General features: G+C 37.7%; 1 protein-coding gene across 1 annotated transcript; it reads left to right on the top strand.

Moving 5' to 3' along the window:
* The first annotated feature begins 4270 nt into the window (after positions 1 to 4270).
* On the top strand, positions 4271 to 13224 carry LOC139618780 (acetylcholine receptor subunit alpha-like). Its single transcript, XM_071474871.1, has 9 exons — positions 4271 to 4500; positions 5654 to 5796; positions 5886 to 5930; positions 6630 to 6739; positions 7195 to 7390; positions 8466 to 8703; positions 11156 to 11379; positions 11611 to 11847; positions 11940 to 13224. The coding sequence occupies exons 1-9, from the start codon at positions 4458 to 4460 to the stop codon at positions 12066 to 12068; spliced, it is 1365 nt and encodes a 454-aa protein (XP_071330972.1). The 5' UTR covers positions 4271 to 4457; the 3' UTR covers positions 12069 to 13224.
* The last annotated feature ends 1014 nt before the right edge of the window (positions 13225 to 14238 follow it).

Raw genomic sequence — 14238 nt, 5'->3', positions numbered from 1 at the left:
GGTTTCATGGTGGTAAACAACAATCATATATGTCTAGAACCAGAGATGTTCAAATCTAGTGGTACACATGTAATGTTGCTTCTGAAATCAGTTGATTTCAAGATAAATTTTATTTTTCGTTTCGCAAAAAGATAAATCTGTCAATATTTTATATTTGTCATCAACAAATTACGCAGAAGGAACAAAACCAATGAGGAATTTATCTCACTAGCAAATTGGAGCTAGCACTATAGTTTAGTACTCTGTGCTGTCGACCTCTATTGTTGTGTAGAATTCCTCAATGCACCAGATGACATGTTCCATAATTACCATGAACTTCACTCTAGTTTATTTTGAGTCAGTCCCACATACACCGTCCTGCTGCCATAAATACTCACTAGAGCACCAAATATGTGTTAATCCATCGCTAAAAATAGTCCCCAACAAATGCAGTCTTTATTCCTGTTTGAGTAACTTTTGCTACAAGCTACATGGCCCAGGTGGTTCAAGAAATTACTCTGTCTTTTTAAATAAAAATTTAATGACACATTTGTTACCCCTTTTTAAAGATTTTGTCAATATAGGAAGTATGGGTGTGGGGTAATGCAGACAGGGTAGGGAGGCTGTAAAGAATAAATGTACATTGTTGGTTTTGTTTTTGTTTTTTTTAATGGGATTTGTTGATAATAACAAAATATATAATAACACCAGACCAATCCTTTAAATAAAAATAAATAAAAAAAAGAAATAGAATTGTTAATGCTGCTTTAGAATACTGACATGAGCAACATATTTTTTTTGAAGATACAAAATGACCCTGGTAGATAAGACTAATAGTCCTTCATTCTACATATTCAGAATGACAGATTGTGCCTAAAAGCCACACATCATGTGACTGTACATGAACCCCTCTAACAATACATCAGTCACACTGATTCAACGGTAGATTAGAACTGATCACACAATACCTAAGGCAACAGCACTCTGTTAATTACTGAATATATGCACAAACAATGTCACATGAAATGTATGCATTTTAGGTTTAATTACCCAAAGGTTATGTCTTTCCAAGCAATTTCCAAGGACAAGCCATGCACAACCATTGGTGGCTTATTACATGATCACTGTTGCACACTGTAAGTAGTAGTAAGCTTATCATACCACATTTTACATTAAATACCAATTTTTGTCTGCAGTGAATGTGGACGTATGATCCTTTAAACTGGATTATTATGGACAAACATAACTTTTGATGTAACCACATTTTTTTTCTACACCATGTTCAGCCACTCATTGTGTTTAGGTTTTTGTGCCTGAATTGTTTCCACAAAGCATCTGAGAGGCAGTCACCGCTTGACACTTAATCACTTGGATTTTGTGACCACATCACACTGAGTTAATGTAAGCTGAATTCAGTCTAGTCTGTGGTGATTGTGTGGCAAAATTGGATTTTCATCCAACCGTTTAGCTTCCCCTGCCATTATTAGCAATTTTGAATATATCATACCTTCATCTACATTATGTACTGACGGTGAAAGGAGGTAAACCACACCAATAAAACTATCAAGCTTTATGTCACTCTGTCAGACACCGTGATAACACTCTGCTGGATGTCCACAAAATGTATTGTGTGGTGAATGTGCCTTATTCACAGTAATGACTAAATCTGAAAGGCTGTGATCCATGAGATAACTGACCTTTCTGTGTTGACTGGATGTTAATGCTTTCCTCCCTGCGAACAGCTGACCTGAATCCATTTTCAAATGTTGAACTAAAGAAAATATGCGGTTCACCCGTGTGAAGTATTAGAAATGGAAATGTTTATTGTGTTTAAGGGTTGATAACATATAACATAATTTTTGTATTTCACATTAAACATGCTTCAGTGTTAATTGTATTCAATGGTAAATTGTGAATGTTGCTCTGCTTGAGTTTTATATACAGTGTAAATTTACTGTAGATTAACAGTAAACAAGGCATTTTAACAAACCAGCAGAATTATTTTCCAACAGAAACAATGAAAATTAATGACAGTGTAGGATGTTCCCATCCAAAGAATGATGCCCAGTATTTAATGTTTCTATATTTATGTTGGAACATAATATCAAATGTATAATTCAACATGCATCATAATCTCTTCAATGAAAACTCTAATCCTCTTAATCTTCATTGAGGCATAAACATCCAGTATGTTGTCCAGTTTTCATCCAACCCCTGCAGATATTACACAGAGACGCTTTCATTCAGATTCAATGAACATTTAATCACTTACAGAGCAGATATAAACACACAGCTTAACGTCCTCTCCAGGCCGGAATCACAGTGTGAGACTTCTGAGTGTTGTAAAGGACACTGGACGGAGAACAAGAAGTGTCCGCCTGAGATGAGGTCGACTGAGCAGATACAATGATGGCTTATCACGTGTTACATGACAGACTTGGAGGAAGGCAAAGTGGTGCTAGCATGGTGTAAATTCAGGTGGCCTGAGTGACTGGGAAGAGAGAAGGGGGAGGGTTGAGACAAATCTCTCTTAATTCAGACATTGCCAAAATGGTCATTTGTCCCTAAGTGAGATGAATGAGGCTTGTGGTTGAGTGACTGGCTGATTGAACGGATTGGGGATGTGAGGAAATTGAGTTGCCTGACCCATCACAGGCTTGACAGGGTGGGGTGGAGCAGAGCAAAGAAAGGAGACATGGCTGAAACACCTGGCCCCCAGGAAACACAAAGCTGTTTCTCAATCTGGGTTATCTAACATCATTTTATTATTTATTTTTGGAGAGGCAACTGGATTTGAGAGGCACTGTGAGAATAATCAAGTATTCATCATTCACACTAAAAAAAAAACTAAGCTATAACTGCATTATATTTTCTGGGAACACTTTCCTTTATCCCTTCATAAACATTTAACAAGCTCACTATAATGTATCTGTAAGCAGATGTAAGTGTAACTGTTACTCCTCCTGTGAGCCCCTTTAAGTGGAGACTGCTGTATAAACAGATAATGAATGGCAATATAGTAAAACATATATATTATATTATAATCTCAAATATGTCTGCGTAGTAGAAATTATAATTGCTGACAAATACTGTGACCATTTTGCCTTCTGAAGCATCGTAGACAAATTCTTTATTGAATTTTTTTAAACACACACAAAAAAAAAAACAGCAGAGGTTAAAAAATCAAACAAAAATGTTGCATATTCAGATATTATATTAACCATATATTAACCCCTAAAAACCTAAAACAAAAAATCAAAACACCTCTTATCATCCCATTTAGCTATGCAGTCACCTTCTCTGAGACTCTTATCAATCTTCGTTAAATGTATTTCATTCTACTTGACTCAACTCTAATTTCATCATTTATCACAGACTCTTATAATTACACAATAATATGTAATAAACATGCAGAGGTATACATGAATACATATACATACTGTACATACATCTCATATACAGGATATTTACAGAAAATTCATACAGCTTCGAGACATTGATATTTATTCCCCAGTAACTCTTTTAATCTTGCACAGGAGTCCTAGCTGAGCAATATCTCAATACGCCAAGAGTCATTGGCATACCAAGTGATTAAGATTCTTCTCGTCAGATAAAATCTTAAGTGCTATAGGCAATTCTCATTTATATACATGTTTGCCGTGCATTGCTGAAACTGTCTCAATGAGGTCCAGCAGCTGTTTCAAGAACTTTCGATCAGATTTTCTTCAGCAAATGTCCTGTTGTTGAGCACTTGTAGATGTTTTCTTTTCTATTTTCTTGAGTACACACAAAGTGCTCAGAAATGGGAGTTTGAACATGATGGCAGTCATGTGGGATGATCAAAAGCTACATAGCAGCATCTAAATGGATGTTGTGCAAAGACTGTTTTGTCAACTACAGTTTCCAAAGTCAAAAATGAACTTGACTGTGCTTCATTTTTAAATTTGATCCCAAGCTTTAACTTGATACTAAACATGTCATAAGTCACTCAAATTAAAATGAGCCACAACACATGTAGATTTTTCCATGGAACAAAAAGATACAAACTAAATCATTATTCAATGTGGATTAACATTGTTACATGGAGGTGTACAGATTTCAAGGCAGCATTAATAGCTTATCACTGATACAAAGAAAAACTGAGGGGGGAGAACATGTGTTTGGACCTCGAGTTTGTGTGTGGCCAAGTTCAAGATGAGATATTTCAGTGGTGGATTACTCTGGCATGTTGATCTTATAACAGACGACAAGGAATGTGGCCCTCTCAAATGACAAGCATTGGCAGCCAGTCACTCACATCCGCTGTCAGACAATAACAACAAGGGTGCCAGTGGAGAGCCTGAGGGTTGTACAGTAAGTCAATTGCCAGTGCTGAAAGAATGTTTTAGGTGGGTCAAACCTTTTTAATTCTCAAGTGGTCAACGGGCAGCGTGTGGAAGTTGGATCTTGGTATTGGATGCCTTGGTGCATTGACAAGAATGAATACTGTATTTTTCATTTTTCATCTAGTCATCCTAGCAGGTAAGAACTTACCCTATTGAGGAACTTACTAACTTTGAAACTTCAGGAAATATGTGTTTTTAGTTTAATTAGCTTTAGTGTTTCAAGCACATTGAAGTTAGAAAGAGTTAGAAAAGAAAATACAAAACCTTCTTTTCATTAATTATGTTTAATGAAACTGCTCACAGGTCAGTGTAATCTTATGCAATTCAAACAACAAACTAATAACTAATGAGCGAATTCAAATTTATGCAACCAATTTTTTTTTTTTTTTTGATTGACAAGGGCACATGCATTGTTTTTATTCTGCTTTTCACACATCTGTCACCACATTAAGTTGCCTACATAATTATTTATGTTAAGGCGATTCCTTAGTTTACCGAGTTAAATGTTTTGAGAATCATTCAACCATTCAGATAACACGTTGCTGTAAAATGACCTTCGTTTCAAGGTCAGCTGAAAAATGAAAGGGGATCCAGCTCTGGCTTGTGACAGATATGCTGCAGAAATAGCGTAAGAATATCTCCATTAACGCCCCCTTACATGGGTGCCATCACATGTTTAAATGCTGTATTGCCAAATTTAGACCCTAAATCCAACACAGCGAATTTTTACACATACATATATATGGTACATTTTCATCACAGGCCTACAGGTTTGTGAACATGTAGTTGCACTCGGTTTGTTTGTGATTATATGTTTTATATTACCTAAAAATGTAAAAATATATCTATATATATTTTAAACATTTTTTAAATGAACAACATTTATATATTTAGTGACTAGAATTTTTTAAAGCCTAAACTACACACACACACACACACACACTATACACACACCATGTAAAAGTGGGTCAGTTTCAGTCTACTTAAAAAAAATAACAGGTCTACATATGTACATATATATTCACAATCATCATATACACCTGTAGTATGACACTTGTCACATCTATTTTCGGCTCACATTAAATTTACTCACCTCAAGTATCATATTTTCTTAAAGGAATATTCTACTTTGGCACAGCGTGAATATTTTCCAACACCCTAAAGAGGCACCTTGAAAAGCCAAGAGTCACATGTAACCCCCCAACCCACCCCCAACCCCGCAAAAAAAAAAAAAAACATTTTAAGTTAACAGCTATAAGTCTGCATCCATATTGTCTTGTTTATTTTAGGCGCTGCCTGGGCCTCTTCTGATGAAACAAAACTCGTTAAAACTCTCTTCACCGGTTACAATAAGGTCGTCCGTCCTGTCAATCACTTCAAGGACCCGGTGGTTGTCACTGTAGGCCTTCAGCTCATCCAGCTGATCAGTGTGGTGAGACCTCACGTCACACACTATCACCCAAGCTGCATTAAGATTCACCATCATCAACTGTCTAAACACATTCATCTGTATCTCATCAGGATGAGGTCAACCAGATTGTCAACAGCAACGTGAGACTGAAACAGGTTTGATTACATTTATATGTTCATTTTTTATAGAAAAAAGACAGTTGACACACCATCATATTGCAGAGAGTACATATTGCAAAATACGTAATCATGCTTCTAGCTACACATGAAAATTACATCCATGCCAAGAAGAATTAAATGAAAACATACAATTATTTTATTTAAGGTATGCAGAAAATACACAGTTAAAAACATATATTGATTTGTTGTGACAAGTAAAGACAGACCTAAAGACTGATGACAAAAATCAGCTTTTACACCACGTCTACTGCACAAATGCAGCCACTATAGAGGCCAAAGTCAGCATTGCACATCCTTTGTCTTTTGTCTTCTGTATTTTCTCTGGGACCAGATGGACTTTGTGTTGTAAGACACGTATTTCAACACTGACATATGTTCAGACTAAATTATGGAGAGTAAAGTTTAGTATGGGAAAAGATATGAAGTGTAACACTCTTACATTTAAATTGAACTGAAATTTAAGAAAGAAAGTTATACCGCAATTTGTAACGAAACTCTCTCTTTTTCCTTTTAAATGTTCATCTCTACAAATGTGTCCCCACTTTGAAAATGATTTCTCACAGTCTGCATGATGTTTTCAGCTTTGCTTTGCTTTACCCGCAATAAAACATTAATAATGCTTGTCATTATTGCCACACTTTCTATTGTTCTACTTTTCCTTATCTGTTTTTTCAGCAATGGAAAGATGTGAACTTGCAGTGGAACCCAGAGGATTATGGTGGCATCAAAAAGATCAGAGTTCCCTCCACTGACATTTGGCGGCCTGATCTGGTTCTCTACAACAAGTACGTTATCAGGCTATATTTGATTTTGTCATGTCCTTCTTTCCCTTCTAAAATCCATCTAAAATCCAAATATCTTTCATTACAATGAACTTTACGTGACCTAAAGCATCCAGACCTCTAGAAACAATCAGCACACCTGTCAGTAATGTTTTGAATCACACTTTCCTATGCTCCAGTATTAGGCATGTGAAAGCTCAGATTTCATCAGGCTAAATCTGGCTTCTGCAGCACCCCCCCCACACACACACACACCATATGCTGCATCTTACACACTGCTGTTTTTCCCTGACAACCACACACCAACCACAACATCTCGTGCCAACCAGAGAGCTGGTTGGCTGGGCTGTGCAACAGCAGCAGCAGCAACCCATCCTCAGGCACTGATGTCCCCCTACGTTAACATTTAGCTTATTATCTCCCATGTTGATGCTGCCTGTGCTTGTCTTTGCCTGCAGTGCTGACGGTGACTTTGCCATCGTTCATGAGACCAAAGTGCTGCTGGAGTACACAGGAATGATCACATGGAATCCACCTGCCATCTTCAAGAGCTACTGTGAAATTATTGTGCTGCATTTCCCCTTTGACCTTCAGAACTGCAGTATGAAGCTGGGTACCTGGACCTATGACGGGAACTTGGTCGTCGTCAATCCAGTAATTTCATTTAGACCGTTTCTTGAAGGGCTTTGAAGTTCTACATTTTGGGGAACACGCTTACTCTCATTCTTGCTGAGAGTTAAGCGTTAGATGAGGAGGTTGATACCACACTTATGTATCAGTCAGTTAAACATGAAGCTAAATACAGTAGCCCATTAGCTTAGCTTAGCATGAAGCCTAGAAACAGCTACCCTGGCTCAGTCCAAAGATGCGAATCATGAAACTGCAACTTCTACACTTTGGTTTTTGTACTGATTATACAATCAGGATGTAACATGTGATTAGTGAGGTTTTTTTTTTAACCACCGGGCAGAGCCAGGTTACCTGTTTACCTCTGACTTCCGTTTTTATGCTACACCAGGCTAACCACCCCCTGGCTGTAGCTTCATGTTTACCCTACACATATGAGAGTGGTAACAATCCTCTTATCTTACTGTCATGAAAAGACTGAATAAGTGTATTTCCCAAAATGTCAAACTATTCCCTTAACCATACAAATAGTGTAATTCCTCACTTGTGAACAACAAACGGATTTGAATGATGCTTGACTGTCAGAGCGAACAGCACAAATCCTTTTGAACAATCAAAACAACAAGCCTTAATCAGGGCACCATCAGAATTGTGGATTTATCCTTTTCATTGATGATAACCAGTCTTCCACAGGTAACGGGGAGGGCAAGTCTGCCACCAGTGCAATGTGTACTGTGTACTGTGTACTGAATCCATAACATCTTTTTAGAGTAAATAAGGCAACATAGTTAAGATATTGGCATACAACTTAAACACATTTTTAATGCCCTATTTAACAATCCTTTAAACTAGAAAAAACCAAAACAAAATATTATACAACTGTAATGTGTTAAGCACTTAACATACAGATTAGTGGGATTCGAACTGCTTTACAGATGACAAGCTCATAATAAAACAGTACAAATATAAACTAAACTAAACTCAAACAACTGGGGACTAATGAAAGATAGAAATGATAAAAGTGAAAGATGTCATGGAAATTTTAAAGGCTTTAAATGAAAAATGATCCTTTAATCACCTGTTCACTGTTTCTCTTCACCAGGACAGTGACCGCCCTGATCTGAGTAACTTTATGGAAAGTGGAGAGTGGGTGATGAAGGATTTCCGCAGTTGGAAGCACTGGGTGTACTATGCCTGCTGCCCGGACACCCCTTACCTGGACATCACCTACCACTTCCTCATGCTGCGGCTCCCACTGTACTTCATTGTCAACGTCATCATCCCCTGCATGCTCTTCTCTTTCCTGACTGGCCTTGTCTTCTATCTTCCTACAGACTCTGGTATGTTGATAGGCCTACTGATTCACTATTGTTTCCTCTTGTTTAGACATAAAAGATGCAGTTTTCACAATCACTGCTTTTTTAAATAGTTATCTGATATTTGCAGACAAAAAGCAATAAAACTTGACATGTACCAGGGCACACTACAAGCAGATGTTTAAACATTAATTCATTATATGCATTGCATATATACAGGAGGAGGGGTGGGGTTACAATGGCCATCATCCTCTTTCCTAAATCAAATCATACATTTTACATGTCTGTTTTTAGCACAGCACTCTTTGTTCATTACATACAAAAGTCTGAGGCCAACGTGGGTATCTGGTAAGTGGGTAACAGTACTTTTCTGTATTTTCCAGTTCATTAAGTTTGTCCATTTTACCGTAGATGTAATGCAGGGTTGGGTTAGGGTTAGGTTAGGTTTACTTTGGCTTTACATGCACAACCATTGCTGGACTGAAGGGAATCTGTACATCTGAAGCAAGAGTTACATGACTAGACTGATACCACTCCCATGTCTTTATGCTAAATACAAAGCTGCAACCAGCAGGCAGTTAGCTTGGCTTAGCACAAAGACTAAAAACAGGGATGGATTGGTTGAATGGATTGATTGATTGATCAAATGGATTAAACAAACAGGATATAACATGTTAATTAGTGAGTTTTAGAAGTGCTGGTGGGTGTAACCTTTGGCTGTGCCAGGCTAGTAATTATTTTGTTTTTTTGCTAAGCTAAACTAACCAGCTACTGATTAGTAGGTTTGTATTTAATGGACAGACATGTCTCATCTTACTGTCTGCAAGACAGCAAATAACTCTTTTTCCCCAAATGTCAGACTAAAACATTTACATGGATTACACTAAAAGTCATCCATGTTGAAACCACAATCACTGCTGAAGTGTCCACCCAAGTAGTCCAGGTGTGATGTGTTATTTATTTCTTTATTTGTTTATTTAACAGGTACCACACAGATTAACATTACAAACAGATTTGCAATACATCAGATTTAATATATATAGGGTGTCTTTCTGAAGTTAATTTGCAGCCCTGTTTCTTGTTACACTCTTAAATCTAGGTTGAAATAGCAAAATAACTTATGTGCCTACCTGTAAGTATACAGAACCACACTGTGTATTAGAAGGACCATTTTCCTTATTATCCATGTTTTTATGACATTAGCACCATGTTGGACAAATCCTTGTCTTTAATGCTGCCTGTCACTCTGAGGTGTCCCTACACTGGCAGCTACAGGAACTGCACTGCTTGTGTGCACATCTGGCCGTGTTCCCAGTGTGTAGGTCTGCCTCATTACCCAGGGTCCCTCTGTGCTGTCATGTCTGAAAGCAGGCCTTTGCTTTAATGTATAATACATCACTTGATCCCTGTTTCTGATATGGCTGCTGACAGGATAGTGTGAAGCTGAAGGAGAAGCTGGTGCCAAAAGACACCCTCTCAGGGATAACGGCTCTCACTGAGCAACAAAAACAACATGTCTTGCCTTTTACTTGTGTGAAATGAAGTCAGAGACTGTTTACTTGTTCTATTGTTGGTCTTACAAAAAAAAGCTGTCTTTCACTCTTTAAATATGATTTGCTTGTGTGGGTGAACAGTGCAGTTATTGTGTTGCTTTGTAAACACTGGAGGTGGGCTCCTTATTGGATGACTGGGAAAGGGCTCTCATATTGGACTCGTAGAAACCAGCCTCATAGAAACAGCTCTCCCTTGTGGCAATTTAATAAGATTGCATGTTTTCAATATCATGAGCCAACTTATTGTTGGCTTATTGCTTTTCCACATTTTTGACTCAATTTTTACAATTACTTCAACATGTCCTTTACAGCGCAGATGTCGGTAAGAAACACAGGATGTGTTATTGTATGTGGAAATGTTACTGTTAGAAACATCTTATCAGCTCTTAGATGATGCTCTTATTTCCGCTCATATATGGAACAGAAATGTACAGAGTTTCCAACCCTTCTGCCCTGGGACCCCTCAAAATTAAGTTGTGACCAGTTGAACTTAGGAACTATTTAACTGTGATGATTATTTGAAGGACTTTTTTTGACATTATTCAGTAATTAACAAGAAATATATAATAGTGTGTATCAAAAATGTTTTTCTTCCGAGTTTATAGGTTCAGTAGTGACACTGGAAACAGTACCTGTATAAAATAATCTCACATCACAGTCCATTCAGTAGCTCTTTTGAAGCTTTCACAGGACCACAATCCATCTACCCATGAGGATCATGTGTTACTAAATTGACCTTGATTTGAAATTGTTTTGTCAAATTAGTTTTTCTGCAGATTTCAAATCAGGTTTGGACCTCCAGGCTTAGAACCACCAGTGTAAATGTTGATTGATCCCCTCATAGTGATTTTTAGAGAAGTAAAAAAGTCATAGAGGAATGACGATGTATTTTTTAAATATTTTTTAATTTTTGTGTCCCCCAGGTGAGAAGATGACTCTCAGCATCTCTGTCTTACTTTCTCTGACTGTGTTTCTGCTGGTCATTGTGGAGCTGATCCCCTCTACCTCCAGCGCTGTGCCACTCATTGGGAAGTACATGCTGTTCACCATGGTCTTCGTCATTGCCTCTATCATCATCACTGTCATTGTCATCAACACCCACCATCGCTCCCCAAGCACTCACACAATGCCGGACTGGGTTCGCACGGTGAGGACAGGAGCAGAGTGGAACAGAACAATAACTTTTATCATTTTGACGGTGGAGCTGAACGACTAGAAATGAATCCAACTTAACCTTTTTCCTCTGCATTACATTGCCATCTAGTGGTACAAAGACAGAATAGCCTTGTTTTTTTATTTACTCATTTACAAATTCCACTGATGCTGTATGCTCCTTGACACAGTGCTTATCCTTTATCTTTTTCTTTTTTCATGGCAGGTTTTTATTGAAACCATTCCCAACATCATGTTCTTTTCAACAATGAAGCGCCCTGGAAAAGAGAAACAGATTAAAAGCACCTACGGTGGTGATTTTGACATCTCAGACATCTCTGGCAACCAGACCTCTTCTGTTCCCTACCAGTCTCCCATCACCAAGAATCCTGATGTCCGCAGTGCCATTGAGGGAGTCAAGTACATCGCGGAAACCATGAAATCAGACGAGGAATCCAACAATGTAATCTGTCTCACACAGAAAGCGTCTCTAATATGATTCTTTGATGAGTCTTGCTTTTGTGTGTGTGACGTATTGTCCCTCTTTCTTTCCAGGCTGCTGAAGAGTGGAAGTTTGTGGCCATGGTGTTGGATCATATTCTGCTGTGCGTCTTCATGGCGGTGTGTCTCATCGGCACATTAGGCGTGTTCGCAGGCCGTCTCATTGAGCTGAGCATGCTCTAAAGGCTTCATGTTTTACCTGTTTAACTTTTCGAATGACCAGTTTGGTGGCTAATGTGAAACCTATTACCTTTCTTTTTGAAGCTGCAGTATACTGCCCTGCAGCCTTCACAGTCTACACTAAAGTTTGTGGAAGTCTCTGGTGTTTGTTTTCTGGTCTTTGAAGAATGGTTATTTTTTTGAATATGTACAAGAACACATTGTATACAGTATACATCCACATATTTTATGACAGAGCAGTGTTGTTTTTCTTTTTTAAGGACTATACGTGTGCAATTTTAATAGTTAATTAGCTCAAAAGGAAGTTTTTGGAATATTGTGCAGCTTATAGGGAACAAGTTAATAAAAAGACTTCATTTTCAGGGCGACTGATTTGACTGAAATGCAGTTTTGATTGTTGTATGATGCCAAATCCTTTATGACCTCTTTCCTGACACACTGTATGTGTTTAGTGCTAACTGACCAGTTTTGTAGCACATTTTAAGGGATCATAAAAATCTACTAGTAGTAGATGTAGAAATCTAATTACCTGTAATGCAATCACGCATGAATCCTGACAACACATTTAGTGTACAACAGGCTGATGTTCTGGCTCCGGCACTGTTACAGCGGTGGGTCATTTATAAGGACCATGCCTTTCTTTACAGTGTTTACTGTTTTACACTGCATTGCTTGTGTAAATTTTTCTACCAACTCTCTATTTGTCATCCAAATACAAATGCAAATTTCTACCTTTGCACTTGTAGCTCTTTTTGCCTGGTGACTTATATCTTAGATCCTCAACTTTATGAAATCACAGAAAAAGCATTATTACAACAGAAGACCACTGAGTCAAGTTGCTCTGACAACTTCATGTGACATTGGCCTATCATTAACTAAGCTTATCTAACTAAGGCTGAGCAGGTAGCTACCCTCATCATTAAATGTGGGGCTTTTACATCCTGTGTTACATTTACTTGCAATCACGTTGTTGGCATCGTAGACACAATATATGTTATTTTGACTACTTTCCTGCCATCAAATATGATATTTAAGACTTGGGTTGAGTATCGGTTTTTGTTCCTATACAATACCTTAACCTTTGTTTTTCATTTAACAAAATATATCAAACTGCTTAATGCATCAGTGTTTAATAAAAATTCTTCCTAAATAAAATATGGACGAAAGATAGAAAGGTTTCTGACCAAGCATTCCTTATTTTTGATAGCTGACAGTTTTTGATACTCGGTGCCATAAACAGAATGTGGTTGGTTCTCAGGATGTACTGAAGCTCGCTTCAGTCTCAGTATTTCTCTCTCAGTGTGGAGATTGCTTTAAAACACAGCAGATCTTCATGTTGGCAAAATAATTTATAGAAAATATAAATCCACATTTAAAGCTGCATTAATTGTTTGTTGTTGTTGTTGTTGTTGTTGTTGTGTGAAATCCTTAAAAATAATACAAAACAAATCTGCACACCAAGATGAATTGGTTTAGTCTTGACTCTTGGTTGAAGGTGTGGGTAGCCAATCCACAGTCTACCCACTAAAACAAAGTACATTATGGGCCTACCACTGGTGACAAGTATACCCCGAAGGTTAGGATAACGACCTGCAGTACGGGGAGCTGGGAAGATACTCTGTATTCCAGTCAAAAGACAATTTTTGGCTAGAGGGGGATGCTGGTGGAAGGTAAAGACACTAAACTCTGTAGGACAATGTATGGTTACATGCTAAACCTGTATAATATGGGTGTAGCCTACGTGTGTCAACATGGGTCTTGCAGGTTAAGCAGATGTCTTTGGTCTGTCTTATCTCTGGCTCATACAAAACTGTAAAAACAGTTGTAAACAAAACAGAGCCTGAAATACCAGTTCCACGGGTATTACATTTTGTTTGAATGTAAGAATATAAACCCATATAGAAAGGTATTTGCCAAAGCGTTATTTAAAACACTCATCTATGTTTAAAATAATATTGTTATTGCAAGCATATAAGCCAAAGGATATTTGTAAACTAGGTGCCTTTTTGAAGAGTGCCCTTAACATAATATTTGATGTACTTCAGCTGTGTCTCAGTTTTATTATTAATGTGTGTTCTGTTTGTGCATCATACCAAATGATCGTGGTCTTGAGTCACATAAATAATTGAAATGCACAATATTTCTGAAGTTACTACATTGCTCATCAACCATC

Source organism: Trachinotus anak, unplaced genomic scaffold (assembly GCF_046630095.1).
Source record: "Trachinotus anak isolate AG129_WGS33_773 ecotype Australia unplaced genomic scaffold, CSIRO_AGI_Tana_v1 ptg000001l, whole genome shotgun sequence".
Lineage (NCBI taxonomy): Eukaryota > Metazoa > Chordata > Actinopteri > Carangiformes > Carangidae > Trachinotus > Trachinotus anak.
Note: the sequence above shows the minus strand (reverse complement) of the source record. Positions and strands in the feature narration are given on the sequence as shown.

Excerpts from the sequence above, each read along its gene's own strand:
- LOC139618780 (XM_071474871.1), top strand. The coding sequence starts at position 4,458 with ATGAATACTGTATTTTTCATTTTTCATCTAGTCATCCTAGCAG. Across the intron at positions 5,797-5,885 it reads TCATCCAGCTGATCAGTGTG|GATGAGGTCAACCAGATTGT; the intron begins GTGAGACCTCAC and ends GTATCTCATCAG. Across the intron at positions 6,740-7,194 it reads GATCTGGTTCTCTACAACAA|TGCTGACGGTGACTTTGCCA; the intron begins GTACGTTATCAG and ends CTTTGCCTGCAG.